Source organism: Poecilia formosa, unplaced genomic scaffold, assembly GCF_000485575.1.
Source record: "Poecilia formosa unplaced genomic scaffold, Poecilia_formosa-5.1.2 Scaffold1, whole genome shotgun sequence".
In the NCBI taxonomy this organism is placed as follows: Eukaryota; Metazoa; Chordata; class Actinopteri; order Cyprinodontiformes; family Poeciliidae; genus Poecilia; species Poecilia formosa.
The window spans coordinates 6,548,796-6,572,279 of record NW_006799940.1 but is presented as its reverse complement, the minus strand read 5'-3'; the positions used below and the strand labels follow the sequence as shown (position 1 = coordinate 6,572,279).

Genomic DNA, 23,484 nt, shown 5'->3' with positions numbered 1-23,484 from the left:
TGACATGTTTTTATGAGAAATTTCTCAAGTTAATTTTTTTATTATTATTATTATTATTATTGTTATTTTTGAACACATTTTCTTACATCATGGGCATGTTTGGAAAAAGAATCTGCGCTGGCCATCATGGCAGCTGTCCTCTCCTCCAGTTCACCCAGTTTTTGACCTCTTTCGTCCAGCGCTATCCGAGCACGTGCCAGATCTCCGACCACGCCTGAGGCCGCCCCCTTCATCCCCTCGATGCCACCTGGGCCGGGAATGTGCTGGGCCAGACTTCGAGACGCCTTCCCGGCCGCTAGCTCGCCAACTTAGTGAAGCAGGAACAGGACAGAAGACGAAAAAGATTAAGTTGAGTCTGATTGCACGCATTTAAAGAGAAGATGATTTTTACGACGACTCTGGCTTACATAGTTCTTCTCTGTCCAGCGATTGCGCTCCTCCTCCAAAGAGACCTTTAAAAAACCCTCTGTTTGGCGCCTCTGGTGTCTCTACTGGTGTAAAAAGTTCACCCAGCATCTCCTAAAATATCAAAAGCTCTGTAAGTTGGACTTACAGAGTTGGAAGTGTTATATACTTTTAAAAAGTATATAACACCTTTCTTTTTTTGCATTTCATAAAGTTTGCAGACACGACTAACATAAGAGTTGGTTTAACACCGAGTAACCTGCCTGTAAATTCTCACAGGTTTCTTGACTGTAAGTTATCCTCTGAATCTCAGTAGGCGAGCAAAGGTACATGGCCTGGCCCAGATTTGTGAAGCAGAACGTCCTGGCTATCCGCATGTCTGTCAAAGGTAGGTAGTTTACATCCATGAGTGGTCTCAGTCCCGGCACACTAGGAAGGAGGCACAGAAGCAACAGAAATGATTTGAAATGAATGTGTAACCCAGTGTTAAAAACACAAGTAATAAATTAATAGATGTTGACTTAATATCTTATTCTACAACAAGATTAAAAAGTAATAAAGTTAAAAAAGAATACGTTTGTAAATATGTTCATAATATTGATTAAAAAAAGTGCTAAAAATCTTTAAAACCTGTGAAATATCCCTTTAGTGATTGCTTTTAGTGACAGATTAAACAACCAATAACTGGCACAGTCTGATTTCACATCAGCCAATCAGGTTGATTGTCCCGCCCCTTTAACTGCAGCGCTGAGATTCAGCTCAGATTACGTCCAACAACTCCCTGGAGAGCTGAGAGCTAAATTGTCTGTAAGATTGTGTTAAATTCTACGAAGAATCCTGGAAATTGGTAAGACAATGTTAAAATAGTATCGCAGAATTTATATTTCAAAATAGTGAATCTGTTTTTTTTGTTTGTTTTTTTTAATTAGATCTCGGAAAGCTTCTGTTCTAACAGCTGACGTCCGGAAAAATCCCCTGTAGTCGAGTAGCATTGAAGCATCGGTGAGTGATCGCACGCGCTCAGCCGTTGGCCCAGTAAATTCGCTAAAAATTGGCTAAAATACCTAATAACTGTTCAGATTTAATAAAAAATAAAATTGTTTTGTAAACTTTATATCATTATTAATGTGTATGTTGTTTTTGTCCGATGTAAATTTACTTTTTTCTAGTACATGTTTTAATATTTCGACATTGTTAGTGTCATGGTGCTGTAATGTGCTTTTATTACTTAGGAACTTTCTGTTCTCTGTAGGTCAGAGCTTATGCGGGTTTCTAATCCACATTTTGAATGTTAGGATTTAGTGTTATAGATGTACTTTGGCACTTTTAGATTGAAATTTGAATTGTTGCTTCAGCTTTGTTTATATTAGCATCCTGAATTTTAAGATGCTTTACTTTGACCTTCTTCCAGGTCAGTTTTTTTTTTTTTTTTCCTTTATGGTGCACTTTTGAAGCATCATGCCCAGAGACATCAAGATCACCCCCACAAGAACTTGGATGGCGAGCCCCAGCCCAGAGGACCGAGTGAACCAGTAGATGATGACCCAACTGGTCACCAGCCGTGAAACATTGAAAAAATATTTCACAAACACATTGTAAAGACTAAACAAACTTTGAAAGAACACTTGACAGACATCAAAAAGACTGGGTTATTTCTTTTATTTATGTATTTATTTATTTATTTTTTAGAAAAAGTGCGCAATTTTTGTTTATTTGAACAATATGGATCCACAAATGTTTATATTAAATTCTATATTATTTTTTTTTTTTATTTACATAGTGTGCTCTCCTCTGTTGTTCACACCTAGGCTCCTCCGAATTTAGAATCTCCTGATCAGGCCCAGCTTCCTTTATACTTCTGTAGTGTTGGTATTAGTAAAGTAAATTAACTTAACTTGCCATCTACTATTAAAGGTATTTAAAGTAACCTTTCTTGTGGGTTACAAATAGATTATTAATAATTGTCTCCACCGTATCCAGGCTTCCTCAGTATTCAGAACTGCAACAGTTGTCTGCACACCTTAGGTTGTCTTAGCGAGAGCCCGTATTTTATATTTTAAACATGATAAATGAGTTTCTTAACTGCCTGAAACCCTCAAATTCCCTGAAGGTCTGAGCATTTTTTTTTTATGCACTGAGAATTTGGAGGAGGTGCACATAATGGCACAAATACAGAAACAGCTGGACGTCCTTTGCTTTGTCCACACAGACACCCATATGGACGGCTGTTCTGTCCGTCACTTCAGGGAACCGTGATTGATGAAAACGACCGTCACACCGATACACCCCTCCTCAATTACAACCCGTCACACGCTGGATAGAAATCCACCTGCTGTCTGAGTGGAGAGTTTCCAACCTTGACAAATTGATTAGCTACAACGTTGCGTACAACGCTTCAGGATATGGTTCGTAAGACGGAGTTGAATGTGGTACACGTCGTCTGTGCGACGACCACGATAAAAAGTGCATCCTGGCAAGTCGGACGGATCATACGACGACACGTTCCGTAAGAGAGGTAAGCCACAAATGCGTGCCAATAAAACTGGCCATTCACAAAGTGCCTTTCCAAAGACGATGCTTGAAAATTGAGTGGAGGAAATGTGGTAGAAAAAGTTGCGCAACAAACAGGGATAACCATCTGTTATGCGATCAAAAACTGATAAATGTTATACATATTAAACTTTTAAAACTAAAATTATTGAAAGCTGATGTGTGGGTTATATGCAAAAAAAGTAAAAAAAAAAAAAATATATATATATATATATTGTAAGACTTTAACAAACCAATAAAATAGGTGGCTTCATGTCACCTCAGCTAATTACATCGTCTGTCCTGCCTTTTAGGTCAGTGTTTATGGTCAGAGTGGTGCTTAGTAGCACCTTGCTGTGATAATAGAAACCTGCTGGCCTCATGGAACGGAGTACTTGATGTAACAACTCAACAGCAGGAAACAACTGAGGTCATATGCCTCGTCCAATCTGAGTGCTGTGGAGCTCAGGCTCCATGGCTGCAAAGTTACAGTTCAGTCTTTCCAAATTACCAGTTTTATCCGAAATAATAATAACAAATAAATGTTATTTGCAAGTCAATAACATTTTTAAGCTATTGACTTACAGTTAAGCTGATAAAGGTTTAATGGTGAATAATGAAAACAATTTGTTGTACAATCAGTTAATTGAAAATCAATTTGCAACCATTTTTTCCCCATTTTGGCACTAAAGTATGCTAAAATCGGCATAGCATTTAATAAATGGCTTTAACAGGTGGTCTAATTTTAAGAAAGATAAAAAAACACTTTTACTGGAAAAGAAATGTCAAATCCACTTAGATTGTTTAAATGAATCGTTTGATTAGCAAACCTTGCTTGAACCCCTTACCTGAGGGTCATTATGTGGCCGTTGGCACAAAAACAAGCCACGCACACCGACTGGTTCATCTGTACGACGTCTGCCCGCAAGATGAAAGAAGCCTCTGTGATGCTGTGTTTGTAGATGCAGGTCTGGGAAGGAAGTGAAATGACCTTGGCCTGCTTCTCGGAGCACACCACGGCAAACTGGCTCTCGTTGAGCTCCTGCGAGCTGGAAGGTGAAACGGAGACGGGCCGCCGCCTTCGGATCTTCTCCCTTTCTTCGCCGTCCGCTGTGACGTTGGGCTCGTACCACGTTTCAAATGCAGAAGGTAGCAGGGAACCGGCAGAGTCCAGAAAAGCCATCCGCATGATGCTTCCCTTGAGCCGTACCAACATGCCTATGAAAAGAAACAGTCTCTCAAACGTCTCTGCTGCTGGTCTTTTGTACCGTTTATCTTACAGTTCAACTCTAATGTAATTCAATAAATTCAATAAGAAACGATATGACGTTTACCAGTAGGTGAAATGATAATTGGCTGCAGTTGCCGCTGCTCCCCTGCAGGTGGCAAAGTGAGCGCCAGTACTAACACAGTCCCCAGCGAGGTGCCGACATACAGACAGGGCGTCAAAGCGCAGTCTCCCTTCCGGGCAAAAGTCTCACAGAAGTGGAAGGAGCTGACGGCCTCTCGGGCTTCCTTGTCGATGCTGGTGACGCTGGAGGAGCGGGAGCGGCTGAAGGAGTTGTCCCGGTGGTCTAACGGGTTGGCACCCCGCGGTGGGCACACGGACAGGAGGACAGCACGGAGAAAACAAAGAGAGGTAAAGCACCTGCAACGCAGCGACGTCAACTTAATCTGTGCGTTGCCTTGCAAAAGTGTCATTTTTTCTTGAACCTTTTCCACATTTTGTTAAATTGCAATCCTAAACTCAACTTATTGTATAGGGATTAAATGTGACAGACTGACACAAAGTATTACTGTACAGCGCAAGGAAAGGATATGTGGTTTTCAAAAATGTTTTTTTTAATTTTTTTGTTACAATAGTAGTGGAAATTTATCTGGGTGTTGCTAGGGCTATTGTAATAATTGGATATGCTTTTAATCCAAACAAGTCCACTGGAGCACTGGCTGTGTGTTTAAGGCTCCGCTCCAAACTCAAGTCATTTGCAGCCTCAAGATGTTCAGTGTTGGTTTTGCTCCAGAGTTTTGGGTGTAGATTAAAAAACAAGGGAAGTAGGATTTATGCCTTCCTTTCAAGAATGACTTTCCTGTTGTACCACAAGGTCAGATTATTGAAGTAAATGATCTAACACTTCATCTCAGCTTTGTCTTTGTCTGGTGTGTTCCATATGTCCATTGATGTTTTATACAAAAGTATGAGAGTGAAGCAGAGTCACAATTTTTAAATTTAGGGGTAATTAAAAACAAAACAAAAAATAAAAAAAGCAAAAATGTTCAAATTGTTTTTTCTCCAACTTTACAATCATGTGCTACTTTATCTTGGTCAATCGCATGGAGTCCCAATGAAATACAGTTGAATTTGTAATGGAGCAAATAGTGGACAAAGTTCAAAGGATACACACAATAAAATGATACACGAGTGATCTATTGGCAATGTTGACGTTTAAATTCTTAACTGAAAAGTTTCTCATATATGCTTTAGATACAGAAAAAATCATTTTTACTTAAAATTTTCAGAAACGGTTTGCCGTCTTATATTCTTTCCTTTTGTACATCAGGCACAAAGATAGTTTATATCCAATTCGAAGTTTAGTTATTTAAGTCAACCAGTGTTCTGAAACTAAAAAAAAAATGTGTTGAACATGACAATCTAACAGCTGAATGTCCCTGGAAGTAAACATTTCCATTTTACCATTTTAATGTTAAAAGAAACAATCACATAGAGAAAAGGAAATGCACAAATAACACAGAAGAAAAAGAAAGCTGCAAAAGTTACAAAAAGCTCTGCAGTGAGAAGGGGTGAGCAGTTAGCACCACTGACCTTTTATGAAAACCCCAATATAGTTTAAAACAAACAAACAAACAAAAAATTATTAACCCAACAATTTGGTTCTGCTCAATACATTTTAATTACGGCCAGATCAGTGCTACTTTTGACACATGCAAAACTCAGGAGAACATCTGCACAGCTTGCCAATTTTGAGACCAAAAACCAGAGAAATATACTCCACTGGACTGATGGAATGTGGCCGAGTCCAGTCAGAGCAATAAAATCATACTGCAAATCATATTTAAAAAAGAATAAAAATAAAATGTTTGGAGACACGAAGTCAAGGCTTACCCAAGTCTGGCTTTAGCTCAGTAGGTAAGCTTAATTTCCGTGACATCTTTGCTGGAAAAAAGAGAACATCCCTCTTTACAAACACACATCTAAGCTATGACACGGTGCCATGCAAAGCCAGGTACCCAGCACTGGACAAGAATTGTGTACAATGCTGAGACACACCTAAAGAAAAAAAAAACAAAAACAAAAAAAACAAAAAACAGAAAAGCTGTGACATGTTCCAGGGAATTGGTTTACCGACGAAAGGAGTCAAAATGCTACGTAAAAACATAGAGGCAACTCCTATATCGCGAAGGCATGCTGTGACAGAACACCAAAACAGGGGACCTGTAGTTGTACAAATACCTGAAGAGAAGACTGGTAAGACAGACAAAAACTGCAAGGGCCATTCAGGACTGTCATGCCAAAGAAGCATGCAGGAAGTAATAATAAAGAACATCAGAAATGGAAGAAGACAGTGACAGTGGAAAAAAGGTGATTCGAGTTGACTGGAGTGGGCTTGCCCTTTTTAACATAACTTTTTGTGGAAGTGAAAAACAAATGAATATAAATAAAGGCTAGAGGTTGTTTCGCTCTCTGCAGTAGAAAGACGAAGGAAAAAGATGTACAAAAACAACTTTATCACTCACTGAGATATAACATTCTCTACATATTGTTATGAGGCTTAGATGTGGCTGGAGTTAACATTGGTGCTTTAATATAGGACCAGACTCTATTCCAAAAAAGCGAACGTGAAACCTACACCTCTACCCTAAGAACAAATGAGGTTGCATGCGTGTATGTTTAAGATCTTTTATAAATAAAAGAAACAAAATTAATTCTTTTAGTTTTAGAGCTACCATGCTGAATCATAAAGCATTGTCTCATTCATGCCTATTTGTTTACAATTTTAAGGTCCACAATACTTCTGAAACAATGTGATTGGGTGAAATCACCAAGTTCATTAAAATTTAATTCTAATTAAAAATGGAAAAAGGTATATATTGTGTGCATTTTACCTAGAGATGTAGTGACCAGGAGATTTATTCCTAGTTACAGTTTAGAGGCATGTAAATAAGTATTTACACAATCTGAACTAGATACAGCGTTAACATGTCAACATGTTTTGCATGCATATGCTAAAAAAACAACAACAAAAAAACCTTAATAAATTTCATCCACATTGCATGGTCCAATTGTTATCAAGATTGTACATCACTCAACTCTGTCACAAAATTTGATTGTTCTACTATCTATTTTTCTTGACAGGAACAGAGTTTCTACATTGCAGCCTTAAACTGATGGTGACACATCTATGATGTTTTGATAACACCTTCGACATAAGCAAGACAAACAGCAAACGAGGGGCCACAGAAGCACCAGCGCAGGAAAGCTGGTGGGATTGTCCACTTAGTAGTGGAAGTCATAAAGGACAGAAGAGGAACACTTACTCAGTGGTGAGGGCCTAGATTAAAGATGGAGTCGGACAGCAGGGACAGGAAGCGGAGGTCCCGCATCACGAAGGCAACCAACATTACCGCTCATAGACCTGATTGCAGTTCCCGAGTCAGTACTGGTGGGGCGTGATGGTTTAAACCCAGTTTTACCCGGTCAGTGTTCTATCTGCAGGTTCGCTTATATCTTTAACTTTTAGGTAGTCAAGTGGTCGTCTCAGTCCCATGCCAGGATTCATTCATGGCTTGTCCAAGTACTTCACTTACCAATCCACTGTGTAGCATCAACAGGCGGTGTATAGACTTGTTATTTCTGAACAATGCTTGTCCCTCGAAGGAAAACTGCACGGAGCCACATAACTAGTTTGCACGACAGAGACTGGTTTCTTATCAGGATTAAGCAGACGACGACAAAGAACGGCCATGCAACACCACCAACACAATCCAGACAAGCTATCAGTCTGTTAGTTTGTAAATCTGGACTGGAAGAAGTTTCCTGTGTGGAGTCAGTTATGCCCCAGGCTCCACTCCTGATGTCTCCTGCCAATTTCTTCAAGTTTTAGCTTCAACTAACACAAAATTATAATAGTCTGACATGATAGAGCTGCAATCTTCTATAAACTCATGTCTAGCTCCTGCTGACAATGTTGCCAGTGGAGCAAATTGCTGGACTAAAATTCCAGTATTTCCTATGTGTTTTGACAGGTGTCTATTATTATTCTTGCAAAATATTTTTTTTTGTACATAAAACTTACAACGTTTTTTTTATTCCGTTCTAAAAACTTAGCACTTTGGCTTAAATGTCAAATATTTTGCAAGTCCTGTATTAGTTGAGCTCTGGGCACATTCCTCCCACGCTGACCGTTTTCTGGAAATGTCTGAGCACAGTGCAGAGCAGGTCATATCACACACACAGACACAGAGGTGCGTCAGTCAATCCAGTCCCTCTTAATTCAAACATCACTGCAGCACGTAGAAAACTTGGATTGAAATGCTCAGTTGTTAGATTTAATATTGCAGATACTAAACAGTTAGGTAATGAATTGATCTACAGTCTATTCTTCAATATAAGGTTTAGGGGCATCTCAAATGTGACACTAAAGTTTTTGCAGACTTTATTTTGTTTTTACCATTGACCAAAGCACTGGAGATAAATGAATACAAAGTTGGAACAATGATGGGCTCTGGGGTTTCATACCATATTGTAAACAATCATATCAGGACAGACGGCAAACGCAAACACACTTACAGTCTCTGACACATGTGCTACATACAAGTAGCATGCAGGATGTGTATCATACAACTAATTTGTCTCAAAGCAGTTGCAATGTCATCGTCATTCTAGGTCATCCTCTGCTCCAAGAACTTTCAGTTTTCTCAATGTTATGTATTTTTTTTTGCATTCAAATATATATATAAAAAAATAATTTGTTGTACAAAAACAAATTAAGCTGTCCACTTATATTGAAATGCATACAGAACAAAAAGGTAGTGGAACAGAAGGTAACCTTGACATACTGTGAAATTTCTTTTTTTTTCCGTTTATTTCACTTAAATTATTTATTCCAAGTAGTATTTGCTGACTATAGACACCAAGGACAACGTAAGTGTATTCACAACAAAGAAAAACAAATAAACAAACAACCAAACAAAAAAAAAAAAAACAGGTACCAAATTGGGACCATATTTGTCCTGCCAACAGAGCCTCTTATGGAAACTTTGGGCCAGTCTTACCTCCTCTACCACCTCCATTGTAGAACTGTTGAAGATTGCTGTGTGACATCAAGACTTTTGGGATAAGGGGAGGGGGAGTAAAGTACAGTAAATGTACAGTTAGAAACAACTTCTTGAGTCAGTTTAGTTTTAATGGGCAAAGTATCTGTTTTTTTTTTTTTTACGCGATAGTTCTTCAGAATATCAGCTTAAAGTTGCAGTATCTTTTATAAAGAATATGTTTTTTTTGTTTTTTGTTTTTTTACGTATTTGTCAAAACTGTCACTATGTCGAGTATAATATGACAAAGATAATGAGTTCCTCTGCCTCCTCCATGTGGTACTACAGCCAGAGAAGATTGATTTGTTCACAAATTATACGTCTCATGTTCTACGGTCAGGACATAGTAACAGTTATAACAAATATGCAAAAAAACTTAAATAAAATAAAAAATATATATATAAATTACCAACTGCAGCTTTAATTTCAGCTTTTCATATGGGCTTGTGCAGAAGTGAAAAAAGTTTGTGTGAAAAACAAAAAAAAAAAGAAACGTACACATAAAGTTTTAATTTCTTTACGTTGTGTGCTTATGTAATTTTTAATTATTTTTGAACAATTTAGAGGATAACTGTGATTAAAAAAGCAATCCATGTTGTTATCCCATCAGAAAACCCTGATACTTTTCTGAAAATAAAAAAAAAAAAATAAAAAACTTGGGTTTAGACCAAATGACTATTTAAAGCAGTTAACTTATGCTGGAAAGCCCCTTATCTCTCTCTTCACCATAAATTATGCATAGCAGACCGAAGTATCATACTGTGGGGTCTTGATGGCACCAGACATGGGGGTTGGAACTACAATCACACCTGGAAACAGCAGGCAGACTCGGAGACGTGATTTGTATCTGACCTTTAAATTTCATCATTTTATCGCACAGATGCCAACTCACCCATAATGAGAAGAAACTGGGCCATTTTGTTTTCCCAAGGGTACCAGCAATGTAGATTATATGAATGGAAACAGAGGAGCATCTCTGCAAACCAGAAATCTGTACTTTTGTTACCATTTATAAAAACTGCTTATGCATTTAGGGGAATAGATGTAAGTGGACCCAGGAAACAAACTGAAGGATATTGACATAAAATCTAAGTTGAGAATTAATTTGGATATTCTTGGAAACATATTAAATGCATCACAGCGCTTCTATTATTATTTTTTTAGATAATTATACCATTGCGCAGGTACTGAAAATGCAAAAATTATATTTCTCCAACTGAAACTAATAGGATTCTCTTACACATTGTTAAATGTAAAGCTGCATTCACTTTGCAACTATCAACAGTAACACTAAGCTCATATATGCTACAAAGATTTACAGTTTCCACAAAATATGATGATCTATAAAAGAAATTTGAATTTTGTGTATCGGACTCTGAGAAGAAGTTAATGAATATGTGTGGAAATGGGAATATGTTGTATGGACTAAAAAAAAAAAGTATTTCCAAATGCTGAGGATGAGTGAAACTGAGAGTAAAGCAACAATATGGTTTAACAAAAATGTGCACCGTAAAGTTCTGCTTTAATAAGCAACAATTAAGAATAATATTTTTTGAAAAGCAGCAAAAAAGACTGATGTCTGCTCTGTCTACACTGTATAAAAGGTATAACGCACAATTTGGACTTGTACTGTTTGGACAAACCCGTTTCAACAGGCACACTGAAGGACACGTTACCTGAAGTTGGAGACTTGCAGCGATCCTCCGACGTGGCCGAACACTCGTTAATGTCACACAAGCCTACAGCGGAGCAGATGAAACACAAATCGGCATTAAACTTGAATGAATGAAATCTTTATTTTGAAAATGTAAACGATATATGTCAGCTCAAAAAAAATGCAGTAAAAATAAGCAAAACATACAAATGGATGGGCGGTGTTCTGCTTTGAAAAGAGCGGAGTGGGTTCCATTCAGTTTCCATTCAGTTTGAATGTTTGTTTCCCTTTTTGCCACATACACGTTTCCGTGTGTGCAGTCATGCGCATGTGTGACATTGTCCTATGGGGCAGAAAGCCAGTCAGACCGCACTCCCTCTTGGCACACAAACACAGCTGGACGTCTGATTACAGCTGAAGCTCGCCAAGCCCCGACATGAACCAGCCTGGTGCCCATAGTGACACCAGATGTAGTATTCATACAGCAGATTTTTCTGCAACATTGTGGAAATGAAGATGACTAAATTCAATATTTTCAGTTTTCGATAGTTGTTTTCAGTAGCAATCGATGACGAGTCATTATCATAAGGTCATCACTCGGCATGTGTGCGTTCCTTGCAAACTTGCTAATAAGACAAATGGGAATTGGGTTTCTAGCAGGCAGTGTATCTGCAACTGCTGTTGTTCAGCACATGATGGCAGTGTGTCGACGCTGAATCCAGTTACGTGTTGCAGATGCTTTGGAGCTCAGGGAGAGTAAAAAAAAACAAAAAAAAAACATGCCATCAAAAGGTACGGAAGCAGAAATGTGGAGACCATAAACAAAAATGGAAAAGGTCGAGTTGTGAGCGCTGTGTTAAAACGCTTTGTCATGGATAAGCCTGGCACACTAGAGTTGGATAGCATCAATTTATCTGACCTTGCAGAAGTGCTCATAATACTTGCCCCTTTTCTTGTTTTGTCATGTTTCAGCCAAAAAATAAGGATGTATTGAATGGTTTTTATTTCTAACAAATAAAAATCTAAAATATGTTATATTCATTTAGTGACCCTCTGTTACTCTAATACCTTTAACTAAAAAAATACACTGCAGCCTCATAGACGACAAAAAAAAAAAAAACTATTTTAATTAAAACTGTCCTCTTAATTATAACTTAATGTCAATATTAATACAACAATTCCCTGAAGACCTGAGAGGGTTGTTAGAGAATATTAATAAAAAAATTAAAAAAAAAGCTGTATCACGAAGACCAGCAGACAGAGCAGGCAGGTCGGGGATTCAGCCGCAGAGAGGTTTAAAGCAGGGTTAGGTAATGAAACAATATCTCAAACTTTGAACAGAACTCTGGGCACCGTTCAATCCGTCAGCCGAAAATAGAACGAGAATGGCAGGTCTACCAAGACATGCCTGTCTGCGTATAACTACAGGTTCGGCAAAGGGAGCATTAATCAGAGAAGCAGTCAAGAGGGCCACGGTAACTCTAGAGGAGCTGAAGAGACTCGCAGCTTTCATGAAGAATTTGTTGACAGGACAACTATTTGTCTTGCACTTAACAAATCTGACCTAGATGGAAGAGTTGCAAGAAAAAAAAAAAGTGTTGAAAGAAAGCAATAGGGAACCTTTTGTATTTCAAGATATCTAGGAAACGGGAAATGTGAAAGAAGGGTTTGCTTATAACTAATTAGCTTATAACCAAAATGCTGTATTAAGAAGCAAAGCACTCTGGACTTTGCTCTATACACATGTGTATAGAGCAAAGTATTGGACCCCATGATGTCCAATATTGGACATCATGGGGTCCAGTATTACAGCTAAAAACACTTCAATAGTGTATGAAATCCTATTTGTGGCTTCAAAAGTCAGTCACCGTTTAGCAGGAAAACAATCCTAAACACACAAACGAAAATAAAATGGAATGATTTGATCAAAGGACATTTCTGTGTCAGAACTGCCTAGTTAAATCCACATCTAGATTCAGCTGAGGTTGATTGGTAGAACGTGAAAATGAATGTTCACAGAAGCCGTTCACGAAATCTGACTGAATGAGTAATTCTGCTAAAAGGAATGGGCATGTATTTTAGTTTTGATGTGTATAGGTACACATCAAATGACAAACCTTCCCACTCCACAGTCCTAAGTATCTCTACTACATAAAATTTGTGGCTGTAACTTGAAACGATGCGAAAAAAAGTGATTGGGAATAAATATTTTAGCAAACCATCGTGGATGCAGTGTATGTGTGTCTCATATTTAGATCAGTTTACAGATTAGATCAGGGACTAAACACTAGTGGTGAAGCTTCCGAGGCAATAACAAGTCATCATGCTTAATGACAAGCTAAACCTGTCATCTGAGAAAAAAAAAATGCAAATTTGAATTAATTTCCTTTGGGATTTTGTGTATTAATATGGCCACCGGTGAAAGGCTGAAAAGAACAGAATTATATTTCTAAATGCTTAGATTGATTTTTTTTATTACAGTGTGAGTTTGTTCAGTCACTTTGTCATCGCTTTATCATTTTTAACTTATTTTAAAAAAAGGCCACTAGTCTGCCTCATATTTTGTTTAGCTTTTGGTTTCACTCATGTTTTTCTGCATCTTTTTTTTTTATTTCTCAAAAAAATAAAGGGAACACTAAATCCAAATGAATCGAATAATCTGGATTAAAGCATCGGTCTGGTCCTGGACAGTCTGTGCTGCAATGTGGTGTTGGTGGATGGAATGAAAAAAAGATGTGCTCCATTTGATTCAGATCAGAGGAATGTACAGGCCAGACCATAGCATCAATACCTTCAACGTACAGGAACTGCAGAAACACGTCAGCCACATGAGGCCGGGCATTTTCAGGAACCGAGGGCCCACGGCATCGGCATACGGTCTCACAATGAACACAAGAATCTTCTCCCGCTACCTTATGGTAGACCGGGCATGTCTGGCTAGCACATGGAGGACTATGCAGCCCTCCAAAGAAATGACTCCCCACACCATTACTGACCCACTGCCAAACCGGTCATGCTGGGGGACGTTGCGGGCAGAATAACATTCTCCACGGCGTCTCCAGACTCTGTCATGTGCTCAGCGTGAACCTGCTCTCATCCGTGAAGAAAACAGTGGTGAATCTGCCAATCTTGGTGTTCTCTAGCAAATGCTGATCGCTCTGCTCGATAATGGGTTGTAATCAAGGACTCGCCTTGTGGACGTCAGGCTCTCATGTCACCCTTATGTCCGCTGGCCTGTCTCCCCGTACCTCTGCCATGCTTTGGACATTGTACTGACAGACACTGCAAAGCTTTATAGCACATCCCATTGATGTGGCCTGTTGACTGTGGGTTGTAGACCTCATTGCATGCCACCACTTAGATGTCAGCCAGAAAGAATGAGACAGCCTGACAACCACTCCTTTTATAAGAGTCATCTTGCTAATTGCCTCTCACTTCCACCTGTTGTCTGTTCCATTTACACAACAGGAGGTGAAATTGTGCCACATTGAGTGTTGCTTTCTAACTGGACAGCTTGACTTTACTTAGACATTGTGTTATTTAGGTGTCCCTTTATTTTTTTTTTAGCAAAGTTCTATTTCTACATTTTTGTTGCATGTCGATTAGCGTCTCATTGAGAAAAAGAAAAACAAAAACAAAAAAAAACAAACAAAAAAAACAACAACAACCTGCATTTAAAAATCTAAAATCTTCATTGTGGCTGGTTGCAGAAATTTCAACAAACTTTTCATCTTTCACATGTCTTCTTTGTCCTTTACCTCCCGAAGGTTGCCGCGTTTTCCTTGGCGACCGAGGCTGTCTCTGGTAGGGATCATTGGATCCGTAAAGCTCCACCGTCCCCAGATTGAGAACTACCATTTTCTGGATGTAGTCCACCACCGCCAGGCCGTTACTGTTGCCAAACACCAATCTAGGGAGCAATTGAAGCAAAGACGGAGGCAGTGGAAGAAGCACAAGGGCAAGAAATTTAAGAAACAAGGATAAAAACGCATGGGTTAGAAACAAAGTTATCCAACAGCATCGACTCCGAACGGCTGGATTAAAATGCACAGTACACTTAAGATTCTATGAAGAAAAAACATATCAACATTGTTAGAAACTATGTATCATTTTCCATATGCATTTCAGTTGTTCACAACTTTATGCTGATCAATCACATGAAATGCCTGTAAAATAAGACTAAAGAGTTTGAGGTTCCAAAGGGACAAAAAAAAATATAACTAATTTTATCAGGCAATATAACATCATCAAATGAAACCTCTAGATGAAGCTGAAACAGATTCCAGTGTTCTTACAAACTCTCGGTGTATCCACTTACAGGCCGTAGGAGGAATTCATCGCCAGACTTGTGATCTGCTGAGGAGGCTCTCCACTCACCCACACCGACTGGACCACCAAATCCACCTGGTAGCCTGGAGACTGCTTCAAAGGAGAACTTCGTACTCTGTAGAAGAGACAAAAAAAAAAAAAAAGGAATGAGAAAAAGGCAAAAGAAGGGCACAAAAACAAGAGAAGTACAAGTGGTGCAGCTGGATATGTGTAGCAGATGAAGCTCTGTGTGAGAGGGGAAGATGGGGGGGTTTGTGGCTGAGAACGCTCAAGGCCTCTGAATAACTCTATGCAGCTGTGCTCGAGGCTGAAAGCAAGACTTGTGTGTGTTAGTGTGCATGCAAGTGCTCCTACTTCTTTCATGTGAGCCCTTTTCTGTGCATGTCTGTCTCGTACTTAAGGCAGGGTATGTTGCCTCCGTCAGAGTTGTTGCTGCTGGTAGAGGGGTGTGAAGGTGGGCCGCTTGTCTGAGGGGAGGCACCAGGGGTGGGATGTGCCGATGTTTGTTCGCCACCTCCACCATCTGGAGACTCCGTTTCGTTCAGCTCGTACTGCATTCGCACCTCTAGTAACTGCAAACACACACAGATGTGCACAGGACGACAGCGGAGATGAGAATATATTAGCGAATATCAGGGTTCCTATGCATTTTCAATTTTATTTCCTGTCAAATTTCTTTTTTTTTTTTTATGATAGGGGTTTTAGAATTTACAGATTAACATATAAAGTGTTTTCTGGCACTGTAGTACCACATTTATACTGTGTCTTGCAAAATTATACATACACAGCAACCTTTTATCACTTTGACACATTACAATCAGAACTCTGTATACTTGGATCCCCCAAAAATGATGTGCTATTTAATCTCTGTATAAAAGTAAGATTGATAAAATTGCTAATTTAACTGCAGGTGCGTCTATTGGTCTTTATTAGATCAATAAACATGACTAGCAGGTCAGAGCACACATTTAAGGCTACTAAAACATGGATGCCCATCTAAAATAACAGGGCAGGGAAAGCTTTAGTCAGAGAAGCAGCCAAGAGGCCCTTCATAACTCTGGAGGAGCTGCAGAGATCCACAGCTCAGGCGGGAGAGAATCTGTCAACAGGACTATTTATTGGTCGTACACTCCAAAAATCTGCCCCTTATAAAAAAGAAGTCCCATTGTTAGCCACGAACTATGTTAGGGTGTGAAAAGGCAAACATAAAGGAAATTCTCTAGTCAGATGACATTGTGACTGACTGACTGCGCCTGCAGTGCTAGGTGTGGTGAAAAATTCATGGGTAAGAATGGCCCAGTCAAAGTTCATACCTAAATCCAATTGAGAATCTATGGCAAGGTTTGAAAACTGTTGTTTACAGGTTCTGTCCACCCACAATGACTGAGAGCTTGAGCTATTTTGCAAAGAAGAATTGGCAACAATTTTAGCCTTTAGACTGTGAAGCTGCCAGAGCTAAAATTGCAGCTCGAGTTGGCTCTACATCATAATCACTTCGGAGGGCCGAATACCAATGCAAGCTTTTCAGAAATAGGAACAGAATTTTATTTTAGTGGGGATGATACATTGTACGGCTAATGCAGCCGATATGCTGCACAGATTTGATAGCTATAGGTAATTTCCCACTTTTGTCAGAAGTCGTTTTTTTTTTTGTTTGTTTGTTTTACTTTTTCTACTATCAATTTAATTTGCAAATGTATTTAAAAAAAAGTAATTTTCCTTCAAATGCAAAATTAAGAGCTACTAAGAGTTGCACTTTCATATAGAATTCAAATAAACAGCAGCAAAGCGTAAATGTGACAAAATGTGGAGACATTCACATGTGGCTTTGCGTGGCAACAACAATTATTCAAACAACAGGATAACGTGATGGTGAATGACATCTGCATGCGTTCAGACAGTCGCCTGTGATGAAATGGATTTGTCAGTGATGGGTCTTGCATGTGTGTGGGCAGACTGAAAGTCAAAGAGGTCCTCGAATACTGAAATACTTTATTCCTTCCAAATCCCCCTCTAGGCTACCCCGTTGCAACCTCCGCCTTCGCAAAGATACACACAGCTCCTGAGCTCAAACACAATGCCGATAAGCTTTTCTCCTTGGCATTCTGTCAGCCTCATTAGCCCCATTGACATGTGGGAGTTTAGAGTGATCAGTGCCCTTCTTCAGATTCTCTCCCTCTCTCCTCTATCTTCACTCCTACAAAGGTTGTGTAGAAGTTTGGCCTTATGCAAAAGAAAAGAAAAAAAAAAAAAAAACACTTTTCCAGCTATATCCTCGTATCTAGCCCTGATTCCACACTGCAGCATTTGTGAGGTGGGGGGGGGGTCAAGTTTGATCAGGCTCTTTAAATTCATGAATGCTTTTTGAGGGTTTTAAATATTTATGACAAACAGTTCTGAACTTAAAAAAAAAAAAGAGGGCATCAGTGAGACGCATCACAGCACTGCCCACACACTGTGATTGAAAAGAGCCAGGTGCAGCAGCAGCAGCACAGAGAATAGATCAACTGCATTTGTTTTTATTCAGCTAAACACAGACTCCCACTGCACTGCCATTAACACTTAGGTTGCTATCAAAGAAGATTATAACGTTGGTCTAGCTTTGCTTGCTTCACTGCTGTCTGTTGGCATGGCAACCTCACTGCCTCTGAGTGTGTGTGTGTGTGTGTGTATTGTTTATATGTCTAAGCGTCTTAAATCGGGACAGGAACCAAGTGTCGAAAGCAAATCACAAGAAAACAAAGGCCCTGTTTGGTGATGGAGATTGTTTCAATTACCTTGTTATCCTGAACACAGGTTTTCTTTTTTTTTCTTCTTTTTTCAAAAAAATCTAAACTTTTCAAGACTCAGCTTTGCAGACCTTTCTGTCATTTACGTGCATTTTCAGATTTAGAAGACTCAAGTTCTGTATGAATTTATGACAAATATATTAATGATGAAAAGGTTTTAAATACTGATCTCGACAAAACAAAAAGTGGGAGAAGGAAAGAAAGAAGGAAGACATGGAAATAAAGGAAATGATGATCCGATTCTTTTTCGGACTGTGTAGGAACTCTGTTGTGTGTACGAGCTTGCACTGCTGCAGCTGACTTTTTGAAAAAGTAAAAAGCAACATTTTAAATAAAGGCAACAACTGGAACCCACCTGCACCACCTCAGTAGTTACTTCGAGCTTGCTGAAGCGGTAGATGATAACGTTGGCTGACACCCCGGCCACGCAGAGCATCCTGCTCTCAGGGCACCAGGCCATAATCTGAATGGCAAAGGGATCTTCGTCCGACACCTCGGTGCTGCCCTTGTCTTCCTTGGATCGGTTCCTGTCAAAAACCTTTGCTGTTTTTAGCTTATAGAGCACCTGGAGCATTACTGAAAAGGAAAAAAAAACAAAACAAAAAAAAAAAAAACATATAAGTTACGGTGTCAAAAAGGTAAAGACTCAGAACTGAACAACGGCTTTATTCACTTTATTCAATTCTGTGAGAACGAACCTAACCAAAAATAATCTCCAACACTGAATATCTCAGATGTTCTCTCAAATGTACCTCTTTGGCTGAAAGTTTGGAAAAAGTTCAATTTTAACAGAATGATATTCTAAAAAAAATAAACAGAAAACAGGATGCACAGATTAACAGTGGGAATGACGTACTTGCAGAGGCATCCCAGAACTTCACTGTTCCATCAGCATGACTGGAATGAAATAAAAAAAGACATTTTGTAGAAGAATAACAGGGAGAAAGTCAATACTGACAATCACAAAAACCCTAGCTAGACGTTTGCCACAAATTTGATAGGAGACAGAGCCAAAATCTGGAAGAAAGTGATCTGGTCAGATGATGATGAAACCAGACCTTCTGGCCTACATACAGAAAAACGTGAGGTGGAAAAATAATGTGGCACATCATCCTAAGCATTTCTTTGTTTTTCCTATTTTGAAACATGAGGCTGGCAGCCTTATGTTGTGAGGGCTGCTTTTTGTAAAACAGGAACAGTTCAGCAGTTGAGTTTACTGTTGGCGCTAAATGCAGGGTAGTCCCTGAGCGAAACCCGTTAAAGGCTGCGAAAGAGAGCGAGCGCGGCGAGGCTCATCTTTCCACAAGGCAACTAAACATCTAGGCAGACCAACAATGGAATGATTAGATCACTGAATGGTCAAATCCAGACCAACTAGATATCCCATTGTGAATATGTGGCAATATTTTAGTTAGAATCTTTATGCTGGAATGAAAGAAAGGAAAAAAGTAATAAAAATAAGGATTCTACCCCACAATTTTGTCCTGTTTGAGATTTAAGGTTGTAATAATAAGAATTTATTGCTTGTCAGTGTACGTTATGTACAATGAGATTAAATGTGATGAAAATGTGAAAAAGCTTCATGGCATATTTTTTTTTCTTTTCACTGCATACTATCATTCCTTTATACTGGCCTTTCAATTTCACAAAAGTTATTATGGTTTGATTCTCTGTTTTCACAGATTCCTCTCTGAGCAACATTGCAGGTTAGTCGGGTGATACTAGTCAGTGGTCTACAATAATAAACATCATTACAGATTAGATTAGATAATTTTAAAGTGAGAAAAACATAGATCTCTCAAATTTCTAAAGTCAGTGACAGAATGTCCTTTAGCCATGTACCACAATTTGTATTGACGAAAGCAAAGTTATCTCCCATACTGGTCACAAAAGTGTAACTTCTTTATTAAATTATTCCCTTTTCAAATATGTTGACATTGTCATATCTTTAGCATCAGTTAAGGTTAATGGACTTGCGACAAAAGTGCTGCAAGCCCCAGCATTCTGGAGAGAACCTTAACCTCTGCAGACTAGCAATTGAGCACATTTGTGAGTTTTCCTCTGGGATTAATAAAGTATATTCATTCATTCAGTCAGTCAGTCATAGAGGTGAACAGAAAGGAATAAGAGAGGAGTTCTTGGTGTCACCTGTGCACTAAGAAAACCCTGCTTCTGCTGAATCTTATAACGCATAAAAAACAAAACAAAAAAAAAATCTAAATTAGGTGCCCGCTGCGAAGGAAAATGTAAAAATCGTTCTCGCCGAGTTGACCTAAAGAGTGCAGTTAAGGTGGAAAACAATTGCAGCATCACGTCAGTGACGGTGCTTCTCATCTTACCCGGTGATGATGATCTCGGAGTAGCTCTGTGTGCCCTGTCCCCAGTTTCCGCCACTAATAGGCCACTCCTTGATGAAGAGAGGACACACACATTAGTTAACAGGTATGTCAACGAACAGCTGTCGCTGTGCACGCCACTTCTGCACAGAGATGTCACGATGAACGTCTGCATGTGTGAATTTACAGATGGCAACACGCAGAGAGTCTTTCGGCATCTCTCTCAGTGTGTCTTGCAATAACACATTATACACCTCTGCGAGAGATTGCGTGTGTGTGTGTGTGTCAGTGGGGGGTCAGGCTCTCAAGTCTTCGACACACACAAAGGTCACCAGTATGACTCATGGTGATCTTCATATGAGAAGGCCCCCCTGCAGCTCAGTGAAGCTTTTCTTCAGCAGAAAGAAAAAAAGAAAAGAAGAAGAGGCTAGGCTGCCAGTTCAGGTCAGTGCATTCTGACATTTCCAACAGAAAGCCGAACAAGGCGACAAGGAAAAGAACATAAGCATACATAATGGCTGAAAGAGCAGGAGGGGGGTCTGTCTGGTATGATATAAGAAAGGCAGCAGAGAATGAGAGGAGACTGGAGGTGTGCAGAACAAAAAATAGAATTGCTGAGAACTAGTAGATTTATGCATGTCTTGCTTCACGACGACATTAATTAATATTACTTTAGTTATAATTAGATTGTTGAGATTATATTGGAGTCCAATTTGTAGTTACATAAAACTGCCCTTTAATCCTTGCAACTTTATTGTTTTTGGAGTATGGCATAAAGGTTAGAAGGTGTTTTTTTTTTATATAATTTACATACATAATTTGTATATTATGAGTCAGTAAGGTATAAAGGGTAAAAATTAAAATCAGCACATTTTATAACTCTCTGGTTTGAAATAAAGTCTAAACTGCTACATCTATGGATCTAAAATATTAACTGAGTGATTTAAATGGGGACATTTGTTTCAATACTTTTTGATTATAACTGAACACAGTATAAAAATTGTAATTGGAAAACTTGATAAAACAAAATATTTTTGTTCATTTGGGTTCAATTATTTTTCTCTAAATATATCAAATCCTTAATTAAAAACATGTTTTTTTTTTTATTTCCTCAGGTTTTCTTTGACTCCTAGTAAATCATCTGAAACAATAAAGTATCATAAAAACAAAAGAGGATAAGTAAAAGGGATAAGTGTGTTAATGAAACAGTAAATGCTGCTGTATTGATTCATACAATATACTGATCATACCGAGAGTGAAAATGCATTTCCTGCAGATGTGTTGCTCACAGGATCTCTGTGATTTATTCTCCTTCTCTGAGGAGGCTTTTAAAGTTTTTGTTATCCTTTTTCTCTTTGATATTGGAAAAAAAAAAAATGAAAGAGGCCTTTATCAATGAGACGCGGTAGCTGTTCTTTACGGTACCTTTTTGCTGTAACCCTGTCGCTTTTGCCGCGAACCAACGGAGTAAAATGCAGGAATCAGGTCCACAGGGCAGTCGGCAAAGTACTCACAGCAGGTTACAGGAGACTCGTGGATCGTTAGAGGATATGGGTTCTCGAATATGGGGTAACTGTTAACAAGGTCGGAACAAACACCGATCACACAACTTGTTATGCCTGAAGTGGTTCCACGTTGACAGAAGTGTTAAACACGCTTGCTTTATGTACATTGCATTTTGGAATATGACAAGAAAAAAAGAACAATAAATGGAAACAGAGGTACTCCCAGGACAACTTTAGTGGTCAAAGGAGCTTTAAATAATGTAGTTAAGAAAGTAAGACTTACCCATTTTGTGCAAGGTCGATCACCACTAAATCTTTTTCTAACAGGACCACCACAGCGTAAGGCTCCTGAAAATCTGCAAAAGTTAACAGATGGAATCATTTATTAAACACTTGGGAGAACGCCCCTGATTCCTACAAACCACAGAAGAACGAATCTTGCATAGAAAATTCGAACTGGATCAGTCTGTGTTTTATCTGGATAAACCGTCTTGGAAATAATTTTGATTATAGATTTTCATGAAAACATGTAATCTACGAACAATTCACAGGCCCAACATTGTAGCTAATACACTGGCACCCCATTCAAGCTTGTTTTTGTAGTGAATGTATGCAAATATTTAATCTTTAGAGACAACAGCGATCACTAAGCTGTTCCGTGCTGACAGCTGCTTAACGACATCAGCCTAGAGTTAAGAGCCTTTTTTTAGGGGACCTTGAAAAAGTTTATTATTTCCTTCTTTTTTTATATATAAAGGAATAAAAACAGAAAACTGGCTTTTTAGCATTAAATTGCTTTTTGGCATCAGGCTTTCTCTAAACCTTATAATAAATTGGTAACACTTTATTTGAAGGGGTGTCCGTAAGACTGATATGAAACTGTCATAAACATGCAAAGGTGCTCTAAAAGTTGCATCAAAGTGTGAATTTAGCATGAATCAGTAAATAATGTCACTTTTAATGCAAAGTTTCATTAAAACTTGCATTAAAAGTCAATTAAATGTGTCAACTTTGCATTAAAAGCGTCATTATTCACCGAGTCTTAAGCATTCATGAAGACTCCTACATGTTCATGGCAGGTGTTATGTCATGTCTAAGACAGTGTCGTGTCTTATGCAGGTAACCTTCTAATAAAGTGTTACCAACAAATCTACGTAGTATTGCATTGTAGGTTTATTTTCATCATAGATACAGCTGCTTGTTACACTGGAATGTCTGAATTTGAGGTAGCTTTACAAACATTTCCACTTAAAAAAGTGAATATCGGGTTTCTATATTTTCTGAAGTATAACATTGATAACGACAGGTATAACTTGGAACTAGTCCAAGTTATACCTGTTATATAAAAAATAATAAAAAAGAGGTAAATCAGACAAGTATAAAGTATAAAATAGGAATGTTTTGAGTGGCTTGATGAAGGTTGCAGTCCAACAAAAAAATGTTTTTTAATGTTTTTGTTATTGAAATCCTTGTACGCTTCATTTGGAATTATATGCAAATTTCATCCATAATATTACCAAAAACCTGTGTGGTTTATAAAAATTTCCATGTTCATAATTTGAAAATTGTTAGACAGGCTATGCAAATCAGTTTGCAGACAAGAGAAG

At 38.6% G+C, this 23,484-nt stretch overlaps 1 protein-coding gene across 6 annotated transcripts in view; it reads right to left on the bottom strand.

Moving 5' to 3' along the window:
* Positions 1 to 23,484, bottom strand: part of stxbp5a (syntaxin binding protein 5a (tomosyn)) — a 114,252-nt gene that overhangs the window by 4,522 nt on the left and 86,246 nt on the right. For 2 of the 6 annotated variants that reach the window (XR_001661660.1, XM_007547543.2), the window contains exons 11-26: positions 22,161 to 22,233; positions 21,798 to 21,945; positions 20,376 to 20,443; positions 18,893 to 18,933; positions 18,392 to 18,612; positions 15,644 to 15,819; positions 15,237 to 15,362; positions 14,677 to 14,828; positions 10,941 to 11,003; positions 9,226 to 9,279; positions 6,056 to 6,106; positions 4,269 to 4,550; positions 3,783 to 4,152; positions 669 to 834; positions 408 to 519; positions 87 to 307 (exon numbers count right to left, since the gene is read on the bottom strand). Coding sequence is in view for 5 of the 6 variants with exons in the window: in XM_007547543.2 (XP_007547605.1) it covers positions 87 to 307; positions 408 to 519; positions 669 to 834; positions 3,783 to 4,152; positions 4,269 to 4,550; positions 6,056 to 6,106; positions 9,226 to 9,279; positions 10,941 to 11,003; positions 14,677 to 14,828; positions 15,237 to 15,362; positions 15,644 to 15,819; positions 18,392 to 18,612; positions 18,893 to 18,933; positions 20,376 to 20,443; positions 21,798 to 21,945; positions 22,161 to 22,233 (2,324 nt within the window). In the remaining variant the exon portion in view is untranslated. Of the gene's footprint in view, positions 1 to 86; positions 308 to 407; positions 520 to 668; positions 835 to 3,782; positions 4,153 to 4,268; positions 4,551 to 6,055; positions 6,107 to 9,225; positions 9,280 to 10,940; positions 11,004 to 14,676; positions 14,829 to 15,236; positions 15,363 to 15,643; positions 15,827 to 18,391; positions 18,613 to 18,892; positions 18,934 to 20,375; positions 20,444 to 21,797; positions 21,946 to 22,160; positions 22,234 to 23,484 lie in introns of all 6 variants that reach the window. The other 4 variants (XM_016669579.1, XM_016669582.1, XM_007547551.2 and 1 more) reach the window with 4 other exon arrangements.